At 52.3% G+C, this 12430-nt stretch overlaps 4 protein-coding genes across 4 annotated transcripts; 3 read left to right on the top strand and 1 right to left on the bottom strand.

Annotated features, from left to right (window-relative positions):
- Positions 1–478: 478 nt before the first annotated feature.
- On the top strand, positions 479–2640 carry SCP_1800430 (hypothetical protein; the record flags this gene model as incomplete). Its single annotated transcript, XM_027765133.1, has 4 exons — positions 479–619; positions 677–1742; positions 1793–1989; positions 2041–2640. 4 exons carry the CDS (start codon positions 479–481, stop codon positions 2638–2640), a joined length of 2004 nt encoding a protein of 667 aa, XP_027620934.1.
- A 5493-nt stretch (positions 2641–8133) lies between these two features.
- SCP_1800420 (hypothetical protein) lies at positions 8134–8867 on the top strand (the record flags this gene model as incomplete). The annotated part of the gene is made up of 2 exons (XM_027765132.1): positions 8134–8318; positions 8378–8867. The coding sequence occupies 2 exons, from the start codon at positions 8134–8136 to the stop codon at positions 8865–8867; spliced, it is 675 nt and encodes a 224-aa protein (XP_027620933.1).
- A 780-nt stretch (positions 8868–9647) lies between these two features.
- SCP_1800410 (hypothetical protein) lies at positions 9648–10319 on the top strand (the record flags this gene model as incomplete). The annotated part of the gene is made up of 2 exons (XM_027765131.1): positions 9648–9733; positions 9791–10319. The coding sequence occupies 2 exons, from the start codon at positions 9648–9650 to the stop codon at positions 10317–10319; spliced, it is 615 nt and encodes a 204-aa protein (XP_027620932.1).
- An 820-nt stretch (positions 10320–11139) lies between these two features.
- On the bottom strand, positions 11140–11687 carry SCP_1800400 (hypothetical protein; the record flags this gene model as incomplete). Its single annotated transcript, XM_027765130.1, has 2 exons — positions 11140–11228; positions 11279–11687. 2 exons carry the CDS (start codon positions 11685–11687, stop codon positions 11140–11142), a joined length of 498 nt encoding a protein of 165 aa, XP_027620931.1.
- Between the last annotated feature and the right edge of the window lie 743 nt (positions 11688–12430).

Genomic DNA, 12430 nt, shown 5'->3' with positions numbered 1-12430 from the left:
CTCGCGTCCCGATAGTTCAACTTGTGAACAGCCACCACCGTAAATCCTGGCCTCCGTAGGTATGTGCCACGGCGACAAGGGAAGAAGCCTTCATATGACAGGGAAAGCTCGTGTTTTCCTCACAGAGCAATAGTTTTGCCATATCCGCTAGAAAGCGGCCAGTTGTACCATTATCCCCGCCGACGCCACTCGGCGAAGGCTTCGAAAGGTGCGTTTCGATCAATGGAGTGCGTGACCAATGCATGAGAACATAGCCGAACAAAGGACCGACCCAACCTGGCAACTTGGCCTTGTGTGTGGTCATACGTTAGCCTTGAAGGTATGTAAACACAACCGAGTTTACCAGGTAAGCATGCCCGACATGTCTCGCCCTTCCGACGAAATTGACACCTCTCCCCACCACCACAATAAATTCAACAGATACTCAACTACTACCAAACTAGACGCCAAGTTGACTAGGCAGCAGCTTCGTGAAGCCATGCACATGAAGTTTGTGAAGATATCGGTCAACGAATTCATGCAGAAATTCGTCCCGGCAGCCCCGTCACCAGCGCCTCGGAAGAGTTTTTCTCGAATACCTGGGGAGGGTGCCCTTGAAAAGAATATGCAGGCGGCCTTCGTATGTTATCTTCCTCCTGCTCAGACACGCTGCTTGAGCTGACCTGCAATATACTAGGCAAAGAACGTGAATGATAAAGGCATGTGCCCTGGATACCAGGTGGCCGAATCAGACAGCAGATACGACGAGAACGATTCTACCAAGCAGAAGCCCGACGTGGCTCTCTATCGCGAGAGTGAACTTCCAGTGGACAACCGGCCGAACTGGAATATCCAGCGGCTACATTTCGAGTTCAAGGGACGCTGTGACCAGGATGACCCTTTTGATGACAAGTCGGAGGACTTCGAATCAGTCGGAGACAAGCGTGAGGAACATCGAGGCCAATTCATACAGTATGCGGAGAAGCTTTTTGAACGTCAGCAGCGCTGCTTCTGTTTCACTGTTATGATGCTTGGCCGCCAGGCGCGTCTGTGTCGATGGGACAGGTCTGGGGCCGTCGTTACAGAGAAGTTTGACTATGTCAAGCAATCTTACCTGCGGGACTTTTTGTGGCGGTTCGCACATCTATCTGATGTGGATCAAGGCTACGATCCAACGGCGATACCAATTCCAAAGGATTCTGCTGAAGCCGATCTCATGCGCAAGGCAGCGTCGCCCACAGACGAGAACTGTGCTCATATCCGGGAGTATTTCAGGAACTCGCTGGACGAGTCCTGGACGTGGTGGAGGCTGAAGGTTGATGTTCATGTGTCGGCAGCAGATTCTACCGCACACGAAGTGAAGGGTGAGTATCTCGTTGGGAAGCCCCACTTCCTTTCACATGGTATGGCGGGGCGGGGGACGCGCGGTTATGTTGCCATCGACTGCTACACCAAGAACTTCGTTTGGCTGAAGGACGCATGGCGAGTAGATCATGCAGGCATCGAAAAGGAGGGTGACATCCTTTGGAGACTCAACGACCTCAAAATCGAGAACGTTCCCACCGTGCTTCAACATGGTGACATCCTTCGGCAGCGCACACTCTCGCAGGACTATTGGAAAGCCCCACAGTCCAACCCAGCGATGATGAAGCCACTGAAGTCTCACACTCACTACCGTCTTGTGGAGAAGGAAGTCTGCCGCCCTATGAGTGATTTCGACTCAGGCGAGGACCTTGTGCATCTTGTCTGGGATTGTGTGCAAGGTGCGTCTTTCATACTTTCAGCTGCCAGAGCCTCATGTTGTCTTCGGTAGTGCACAAAGACGCGATGTTGTCTGCCGATCTCATACATCGAGATATCAGCAGTGGAAATTTACTCATTAACGAACACGAGATCGAAGAAAATGGCACAAAGTGTGTTGTACGAGATGGTATCCTCAGTGATTGGGAGCTTTCAAAGCCTCTTCCTGGTAAGGGTTCGGTTGATGGACCGCGACAGCCTGACCGTACAGTGAGTATCTGAAGCTCTAAATACACAGCTGGTACTGACGAGACGGAGAAGGGAACTTGGCAGTTTCTGTCGGTGCACGCGCTGAACAACCCATATCGGACCATCACTATTCAAGATGAGCTCGAATCCTTCTTCCATGTCCTCCTATATTTCGGCATTCGCTATCTCCGCCACAACTTCGCCAGGGTCGGTGAATTTATATATTCATATTTCGACGACGGTATACCCACTGGCGATGAATGGATCTGCGGAAGCGAGAAGAAAGCTGTGATTAAAGGTGGGGTCATCGCTCAGGGAGAAGATGATCTCAAGTTTGGATTTAGCGACGACAAGGGCGACCCTGGAAGACATCCGCTCACCGACATTATAATGGATGTCCTCTCGTGGTTCAATTCATACTATCATTTAACATCCACGTTTTATCCCAACGTCGGTGGTTCTCGAGCAGGCGCTGGTATAATGCAGGCGTCTCCGCGTACCACGAAAGTTAGCAAGTCTCGGAGATGTGCTCGGAGGGATGCGCGCAGAGTCAACAAGGAAGTAACTCGCAAAGGTCGGGACCCCGAGGAGGATAAAAGATTGGCGAAATATCTAGAGTCACACGACGAGATGTGCCTCATTTTGTCGGACGCCTTAGACAATGAGTCCTAGCCGACCGATGACAAGGCTGGCGACTTGTTACCCCCTGACTACCAGATTAAAAAATTGAAGGAAGGGAAGGGCAAGTTAAAGCGCACTACAGAGACCATCGCAGAGTTGGAACTTCCTGTTCTCGGTCGCAGCAAACGGCAGAAACGCGGGTAGCCAACCGTATTTGCTTGTGGCCCCTTCCAACCCATGGTATGGCTACGTTTCTTGTTTTTGTTTCCGCTTTCAATGCTCGTCGGAACTTCTTGTCAACAAGTTTCTGCACTACATCTGGTACATGCTGTTGCTGTTCCCGGTATTTATATTTGCGTCCATTGTATCTTAGGCCCACTGATGTTGGTACATGTATCCTATTCTCCACCTGAATGACAGCGATGCCTCGCCGTACGACCCAAACGTGCTCGCGTTGGCAGCGACAATGAAGTTCCATAAGCGCTATCGCTCAAAGAGGTTCGTCTTGCAGTACAACATGGACGACTCATGGACAACTCTCATGTCTGTTGCGCACAGTACTACTGTGGGTCAATAATTAAGACTACCAGTGTGTTCTGCTCAAATGAATATTTCAAACGGAAACGCCTACGCGGGTATACCATACACTCTTATCACGTCTTATATTCGACAATTACTTACCCTTTGGTAGTCCCACCGTTATTTCAGCCGTAAGATAACTGATTTTGTGAAACTAGGCACAAATGGCTCCTGAAGGTGTCCGTTAGCGACTTCGTCAACAAAGTCGTCTCGGAAGTGAAGTTCGACGAAGCTTTCACTAGCATACCTACAATCGTTCGTGCGGCAAAGTCAGCGGTGCGAACTTGCGTGCCTATGCGGGCTCGAGACGTCGATAAGTGGGGGCTAAGGGTTAGCAGGCACTGCGCGAAGAGGGTGGAGGTGGCACGGACGTTGGTCGTGCCCTTGACAAGTCGGCAGACCAGCTTGCAGGTTGTTTGCCTGGAAATTCTAGCATAGCTAGACTATTCGCATTATCGTAGAAGGACAATTATAATACGTGAACTCACTTTCTACATACACTTAAACAAAGAGGAGAGAATACCGTATTGTCGCGTCCAATTGGTTTGTGTGCGATGCGGCCCGCCTGAGTCGACGTCACAACCACGCTCAGCCAGTTGATATGTTCCTGAAGGCGGGCTCGACGTAGTACCAAAAATTACGCAGTCACCGTGAGCGTCGTGTACTCCCGCACGAAGTCCCCGAACACCGAGTCCGTCGACTTCAGCACTGCGCCGCGCTAGGCGTCAGCACGCACGGCGAACGGAAAAGGTGGAGAGGGCACCGAGGAGCCCGGTGAGCCTATGTTAGGATCATTATCTGGGAGCCTAAGTCCCCCGTGGGAACTTTGAGCTACGTGCCGGAACGACGGCATCCTCTTCGGCACTGAACTACAATTCCCAAAACGCGAATGCATATGTTCACGTCGCGCGACCACCGTCCAGGAGCTCGTCTCCTCCTCCACGCGCTGGATTGGTTCCGCCCCGTTGCAAGCTTGTCGGTCTGCATCTGGCGTACTTCAACGGTGGATGATAATTAATTGAGGCGGGTCATGATCGTGAAGGGTGTCTGGAGTCGTTAACTCCTGGGTACACAAACTTGTTGAAGCAGACTTCATCTTGGAGAACAGCGTGGAGTACAGCCGCGACGGAGTCTGCTAGTGCGCGCCCGATGTGATACAGCCATGGTGATCCTTACTCTTGTGTTCTGGTACGAAAATCCCGCCGTGCTGATTGCTCAGTATTCAGTGCTCAGTGCTCAAGATGGCAGCGCCCCATTCAACAGCAGGTGTTTCTCCCTGAAAGTCGAATGCACGGTCAACGTCGTCGACGGATTACCGTAATTCACCCCTTTTACCTTCCCTGCACCGCGCCCGACTCTCAGTTTCCTGCAGGACGAACGCCGGGTCCAGCAAAACACCCGTCCAATGGTCGAAGTCCTCGGTCTACCGACCAGCCCTTCACTACGACGACGCGCCTGACAATACCTATCTCTCTGTAGCCTCTTATTCTAGGCGATCGCCCAGGATCGTGTGATTGTCAAATATCTCTATCTTCCAGCGTGCCCCTCGGGCTGACACGCTCCAACTATAATACGGAAAAATAGAGCTTTGGAGTCGCTGGCCCCTATGTACATGTGAAGTGAGTCCTCATTGGTATGCCCCCTCCCCTCAGGCCTGACTCCAATTGCTCTCAAAAAAATCTGTACTTTGGAGGATCGTGCTGAGTATCGCCTCAACGGAATCTGCCACCGCGCCGCTGGCGATCCTCACTCCTCTCCTGCTGCAATACGTGATTCCCGCTGTGCCAATTGAACTGTGCTCAAGCTGTACCCAGATCCAATATCGCGGCATTCCTCTCTGAATGTCAAATGCACGCCCGTTGTCGAAGGACTGTTATAACCAAAGTTGGCGCAGGCATGCTGCACCCCATATATTCAGCGCTCACTAAAGTGACGAACGCCGCCGTGTCCAGCGAAGCAACCTCACAACAGCCGAAGTCCTTCAGCTACAAACCAGCCCTTCACTCCGACAACGCGCCTGTCGATACCTATCACTCTCTAGCCTCATCCTGGATCCTGTCAACGTCACTTTCTTCCAGCCTCTCCACAGCGTGTAATGGAAGGCGCCTACCTACGGACCCCTACTCTTGTACGTATTTATGCAGCCTGGACAAGGCGTGTGGACTGTCCGCGGTGCCAACGCTCCACTCCGCTTTCCTTTCCGTTATTGCCTTGCGGGTGTGGCTTTGCCCGAGCATTGCGGCGCCCCGCGTCGGACACTCAGAATCGACAGTGAGGGGGCGCACGTCCGATGGCAAGGCTGTCCGGGCATTATTGCGCCCTGCGTCGGACCACTCAGAATCGACGGCGAGTGCGCGCACGCCCGGTGGCAGACTCTCGCTCTATCGGTGAAAGTCAAGCGGTCTGCAGCTGGTAAGCCCCGCTCTTAAACGTCGTTTAAGCATCTGGCTGAATTGTACGACCAGTTCTTCGTTGCGCCGCGCCGCATCGCGCAATATGTATCCTCGTAGCCTCTGACGATTTCTGCAGAAGCGAACTTGTGAAGACCATACAAAGGCCTCCTCTGTCTTCGACTGTGAGGAGGACTTGGTCGAGCCACGTTACACAGAAAAATCGGACGCGACCTGAACGAGGTTCCCGAAATTACGTGTCACGCCCCGATTCAAGTCCTTTCCAGACACGCTGGTGCATCGACCTCATCTATTAGACGTCGTGTCAGTACTGTTCTCCCCGTGCATATGCTCGTTATACGGATCACCGGATGCTCACTGTACAAGCATCAAGAGGTGAGCATTCCGCGAGCACCAAGGGGCGGCCATCCTACCTTCCTCGTGAAGCAGCACGCGCTCGCGGCCGACCATCATCACCCCCTCCCTCTCATCCGGCGCCCGGCGCGACCTTGTTGGCGACACGGCGAGACATATCCCTCGTTCTTCGCCCGTTGTCAATATCTAGATGTCTAGATGGCGTACTCTTCAATGCTCCGATGTAACTACGTCTCGCTCTCCTCCTCTAGCGCGTTGCCGCGGCTTGTGCTGAACGTGCTCTTATCCATGTTAGGCCCGAGGGTCGCTTGGAGTGGAGCATATACGCAGGATGGATGCTCCTGCTGTGACCTCACGCTGCCTGGGACGCCTCACAGTTTTGGCTCCTCTAGCCTATCGCGCCCGCGCGAGTTCGACGGTGCATCCTTGACTTATTCTCATCGCGGCAGGCCCCGCGCAAGCTCGATAGCAGACTCATTTAGTCTATACTGGGCAACGCTCTTCCCGGAGGATGCTGGCGACGAACGTCAAGCAGTCTTCGATGTCGCACTTAAGAGGTTTGTTGAATCTCTGTCCGACCAGTCCTTCGTTCCGTCGTGCGACTCTGAATGTGCAGCCTGTTAGCTTCTTACGATTCCGAATTTTGGAACGAGGGCCGTACAGATACAGACTCCGCTGTCGATGACGAGCCACGTTGCGTCAAGTTTGCTCCTGAACTTCTCGGACTTATTTCTTCTGCGTGTTGTGCACCCGCGGTTTCTCTAGTCCATATAAAGAGCTCTTGATCACATTGAACTCTAGGTGCTCTCTCGATTCTAAAGGGCCGCCGGTTCCCGGCATGAGCTCGCCAGCGGCCCTGCAACGGTACAGATGCCAGTGCAACGGATGAAAAGTCGCAGTTCATTTGAAGGCAACCGCGCATGTCCACTGCCTCGACTGGGATGTGTCGGCTGGAGCAGGATAGCAGTGGCTAGTGTGAATGGACGACGGGCTGATAGTTCTCGGTACAGTCGTCCTCGGCGATCAGCGCTACGGAAACAAAACACGACGGGGGCTGATGCCCACGTGTGAGACCTACGCGCATTTCATCAGCGTCGGACATGGCGTGCGTCTTGACTCGTTCTTCCCTCTCGCCTTAATTTTCCTGCACATACCCATCCCACGAAATCTACCCATTCCTCGGCCAACATTTGTAGCGGCTCACCACCATCGAAATGCTTCGCGGAGATCCTCTCGCCTTCCGTCCCCACTTACACCAGCTCCTTTGGCATCTCCACCTCTCCGTCGGAATCATGTCGTCCTTGCTGGGACGTCACGCTATACCGACACTCTGCCAAACTCGGATCCCGCACTGCCGGGCTCATGTGGCTGCTACAATTCTGGGTGCCCATCCCGATGGGGCTGTTCATCAAATGCCCGTGCCGGAAGTTCCGCGTAAAAGCGCGACTCCGACTGGAGACTTGCGAAGGTCCTGAGTCAGAGGCTGAAGCTATCTGCGAGAGTACAGTGGAAGTCGTGATGGAGCACTTGCAGCTGGCCAAGCTGATCAGCCACGTTGAAACTTGAAAGTCACGATCTCGGGTGGCCCGCTTGTCGTCTTGTTCTTCATGTTGTCAATCTGTACAATTGCTATTTATCAACGTTCGCAAGGCGTTTTCCTTGTCTGAGCGACCTCCTGATTGACTTTCCGTGTGCGCAAGCGGGAGTGCCACACACGCGTGGTATTTGCACGTGATGCGTTTCGCCCGGCGGCCCGCGTGCCAGTGTGGCTTCTGCTTTTCCAATGAGTTGTCAATGTTTTACCCCGTACAAGACACAGATTTACAATGATTCTACTATCAGTTGGCAAACTCTGGACTCTGGTACACGGTGAATACTCGCCACAAACGAGTACAAGGCTTCGAGGCGCAGTCGATGCCGCAGTGAAGTCAGGGTCTCAAAGTAACGAACCCAGAAAATCAAAGCTGTAGTGCCTATGTCATCGGTTTTGCAAAAAACGGGTTCTAGATGCCTTTCAAGGCCTCGTTGAGACCACGATGTTTGATTGTGTTTTGTACTTTCAGGCCTCGCCACCATCGGGGTTCTTTGCAGTGCCGATTTCCACAGCAGTTTGTGCGCATTCCTGGCCACGTTATAATCGCAATATTCCTCCTCCGCTCAGTTCACTTTCTGCTTACTCTCTCCGCTCATTCCGACCAACATGGAATCGACTCAGCTGACAACCTGCCACAAAGATTCCCCCGTTGATACATTCCAATCAGATTCGGCATGCCCTTCGAGCCTGGAAGATGACTCAGACAAGCCTGCTGAGGATTTCTTGTCGAGGATCTCGGTGGACATTGGTCTCCGTGACGAAGATAGGACTATATGGGATCTTCCTTACAAGTAAGTTCCATCGCCATCGAGTTTGTTTACCTTGATTGAGTGTTACTCTTTCAATGTAGCCATGTTCATGAATACCCCTGGCGGCTCCGGATTGTCTACACACCTGATGGCAAAACGACGTTTGACTCCTCCAGATCGATCCTCTGTCTGATGGTGGATTACATCGAAAACATCGATATCGACTTGATCGTAGTTCCCATCGACCCAAGGAAAGAACCCGAGTTCTCCGCTCACTATCACGCTGTGATATTGGATAAGAGGCCAATTTTTACCCCGATCCACGCACCTCAAGGAATTAGCATGCAGCGGTGCTCGTACGGCCTCCCCGACGAGCAAGATAACACTGTGATGTTAATGCTCGACTTCGTTGTAGCGGTGCCGATGAATTTGATCTCCCGTTCAGGAGGTCGCGTCTTCAGACTGTGTGCAACTATAGACCTCCAAACTCGCCTGAAGGCGAAATCCTTGTGCGAGAAGTTGGAGTTTACACTTGAAAACCTGCAAGCGCGCGAATTGATGCCGGGTTTGCGTGTTGTGCGGGTTGGATAGGTCTTTCGTTGGTCTTTCGGATTCTACATAGAATGCTTTGTCAATATGTAATAACGGTCGAATAGTACTCGTGCTTGAATCATACTATTTTGCTTGAATCCCCAACGGCTTGAGCAGATGGCCACTGAGATCGTATCTGAGCGCTTGTTACAGCCACCGACTCGTACTAGCTGGAGTCACTTTGCACGGACTCTGATAGTAGTATGGAATCCAAGCTGAGCTGGACTCTACTATTGCCCTTCTTTACATTTCTCAAGACATAGAAAGTTTACTCATCATTGTCAAACCTTTGGCAAACTTAGAGCTGACACAGTCCATTTAGAAACTGCCGGTAACGCACTAGGCTACAGTACTGCGGATCTGCAAAGCTTGCTTTGTCCTCTAATCTGACATCGCCAAGCGTCCGTTCTATGTATGTTGCGCTTAGCAAGCACTGGCATCAGGCAGGTGCTCGTTGCAACGCCCCGAGAGAAGCGTCGTTTTCCGTTGTTCGATTCAATGCAAGTCAGAACAATGCGCTTCTTGGGCATTTGTATTGCCCGATGCTTTGGCCATGCTGCTTCAACTTCGGGTCCTCAGTGGCCGCTGTTCTCGCTGTATGCCGTTCAAATGGTTGCTTTGCGGGATACGTCTATATAACCTCGTTGCGCCCTGCGTTCACTGTTCATCGCTCAGTTCTACTCTCTCGTCCGTTTTCGCATTCCGTGCGCTCAGATCTGCGGTCAATCGCTCCGCTTATACACATATATCCGAGTCATAGCGGGGAAATATTCATCCGTTATGCCGCAGGCAAGTCCAGATGCTGACTTAGGCATGAAGTTGAAGATATATCCTTGTGGAGAGATAATATCGAATTCTCTGTCTAAGTAAGCACCCTCTTTCTAACTCTATTCCTTCCAGAGATTAACAACCGGATGCTGTAGAAAGACCGTCAGATGTCAATGGTTGCTCTACATCGACTGCGAGCGAGTTGTGTTCCCCCCAAACTTCGAAATCTACTACGAGTCGGCGGGCCAATTAATGGCAGACGTAAAACGGGTGGACTTTCGCACCGTTGAGTCAGACCCGAGGCCGGAGCCAGAATTTCGTGTCACTATCGGGATCTGGACCTTCGAAACGTACCCGCAGGAGCCGCACGTGTTGAAGCCGCAGACTTCGAAGCTACCGATGTTGCAGACGTTGAAACTGCAGATGTCGAAGCTGGCTATGCTGAGACGGCAGACATTGAAACCGCAGTTGAAACAGACGTCAGAGACTACGATTGCCGTGGAAGTGCCAGTCGGGCTGCTCGATCGCCGACTCGGAGGAGCCCTCGAGTTCCATGTGCACGCCGAGGTGGTCTGTCAGATATGCAGTCCGGATGAAAACCAGAAGATTAACGACGCAGACCTGGAGTTCACCGCAGTTACCCTCCAATGCGACGAAAAAGTGTTCGTGTTCCGTCCTACGTAAAAAGTTGTCTGTACGCCGTGCTATGACCAGGACGCTGCTGTGGGCACCTTGTTATCTACGGAGCGCGGCGAGTTCAGTTTTTTGTCAGTTAGTATCTACAATTTTGTTTTTATAGAGCAGGGCATGTAGATAGACCGCTGGACTTGGATGCGCAGGATTAATAGGATCAGATCACCAAGAATGACCAGGGAGGGATCTTCATCTTCTGAGAGAACCGACGACCCACGCTTCGCAGTTCAAGCTCACAACCCACCTTTCTCTGCGGAAAAGTATACGGATAGCCTTCCAGGTTTGCATCCTCGACCGGGCCCCGCGTCACCTTACAGCTGCATATCTGTGCAGACGCTACAGATCGATTTTCGGGTCATGATTCCCGCGCACATATGCATCCTGTACGCCGTGGCATGCACCAGGTGGACGCTACGGCAGTAGCAGGTGTTCACGCGGATAGATTGTTGCGGACGGAGCCCGAATGGCAGCATAACGTGCCTTTATAATGTGTCCGGCGGGGTCTGGCATATACGGTTTTGGGTGCCGGTGCCCGCACGCCTCGGCTCCCATCTCGAGTGCCACCGCTGTTACCTGCGCGCCGGCGTGGTCATACGCATGTTTGAGTAGGCCACGTTCAACGCCATCAAGTGCGAGAACGTGAGGGAGGTGACGATGGAGAACGAGTGGCTTTGAATATTACATGCTACTGAAGGCCTTGCGAGGGTATATCATGTTGAAGCACGTCTATTGTCCAAATACACGATAGTGTTCAAGACTGTAAAATTATCGCGTATTAGATTATCCACATCGCATAAATGCTACAAAAGGTTCAACAGGCGACTGCCCTGCTAGACGAAGGGCCGTATGGATCAAACGAGGTAGTGCTGTTCTTTGAGATGCCCTTCCTCTTTGGCTTTCCTGGCAGGGTGTCAATGGTTGAACACGGTACAAATAAGGACGCTACTTACGGCGCAAGCCACCGACGCGTTTCTGCCGCGGAACCGCATCGTTTTCCCCTATCATCTCCTCAGGGACATACGTGAATCGGTGCCCGCAAGCCGCGCACGTACATCGCGAAAACCCGCCTATATCCATCATCTCTGTCCAATACTGTTTCCTCAGTTCCGCGATCTCCACCGCATACGGCCGCTCAGTGAACGGCGCCGTGGCCCGTGGCGAGCGGACACGGGGCACGGGCTGCTTGTCGAGCGCATGTTCGAAGGCGATGATTGCGTCGGGGACGAGACGCACGCCCGTGAGATCCGCACCTTCGATGTACCCGACGATGTGCAGGTATGCTGTGAGCACATTTATGATGTCGAGTGGTTTGTTCTGGCGCACGAGGGTGCAGATCGCTTGTTCGATGCTCGTGGACATGGCAGAGTGCGTGGAGACTGATGTGTATGGGTCGAAAGTGCATGAAGATATGGAGGCAGCGGGATGGAGGTCTTTATACGGGGTTTGGTTGGTGTCGGAGACAAAGACGACGCCACATCAGAAGACAATGCGGGAGGGACAAAGCGCGTCAATATCAAAATATCGACGCACTTTGTCCATATCCCCGCCACCTACACGATTTCAAAACCATTCAACCGTATCCATTTCATCCAGACGTTGCTTCGAGGATCGTCGCAGGCCGCAGATCACCCAAGGTGAGGCGCTGATGGTCTGGACACGCTCATTTCCAGTTGGGAACGAGCTAACGAAGACATAACGTATACGCTGAGAAGGTTTCGTTGAGGCATCTAGGAGATATACGTGCAAGAGAAAGACAGTAAACGCAGCACGCAACGTCTGTGATCATGATGATGGACTCGAGGACAGAACATATTGCTGATTTCAGATGTCATGTCGGCCAAATATATACAATTTTCCGCTTGGACGACCTCTAACTTCGAACGCGGAGTGGCGCGAATTCTTAGGATAAAGCCTCGAATATTACTTCGTATATCGCCCCTCCTTCACTCCCGCAGCGGTGGGACGGGGCCTGGTAGGACCCTGGAATAATATCCTCCAAGATGTTAGATCCAAAATCGCCAAATTTTGGCCTTTTTACCTGCACACTTTTTGACCCAAATCCGCATATGGAATTGGATGGCCCGAAATGCGCGTCATGACGT

This window comes from Sparassis crispa, assembly GCF_003851025.1.
Source record: "Sparassis crispa DNA, contig_000017F, whole genome shotgun sequence".
NCBI lineage: Eukaryota > Fungi > Basidiomycota > Agaricomycetes > Polyporales > Sparassidaceae > Sparassis > Sparassis crispa.
The sequence above is the reverse complement of the archived record's forward strand: the minus strand, read 5'-3'. Positions and strand labels throughout refer to the sequence as shown.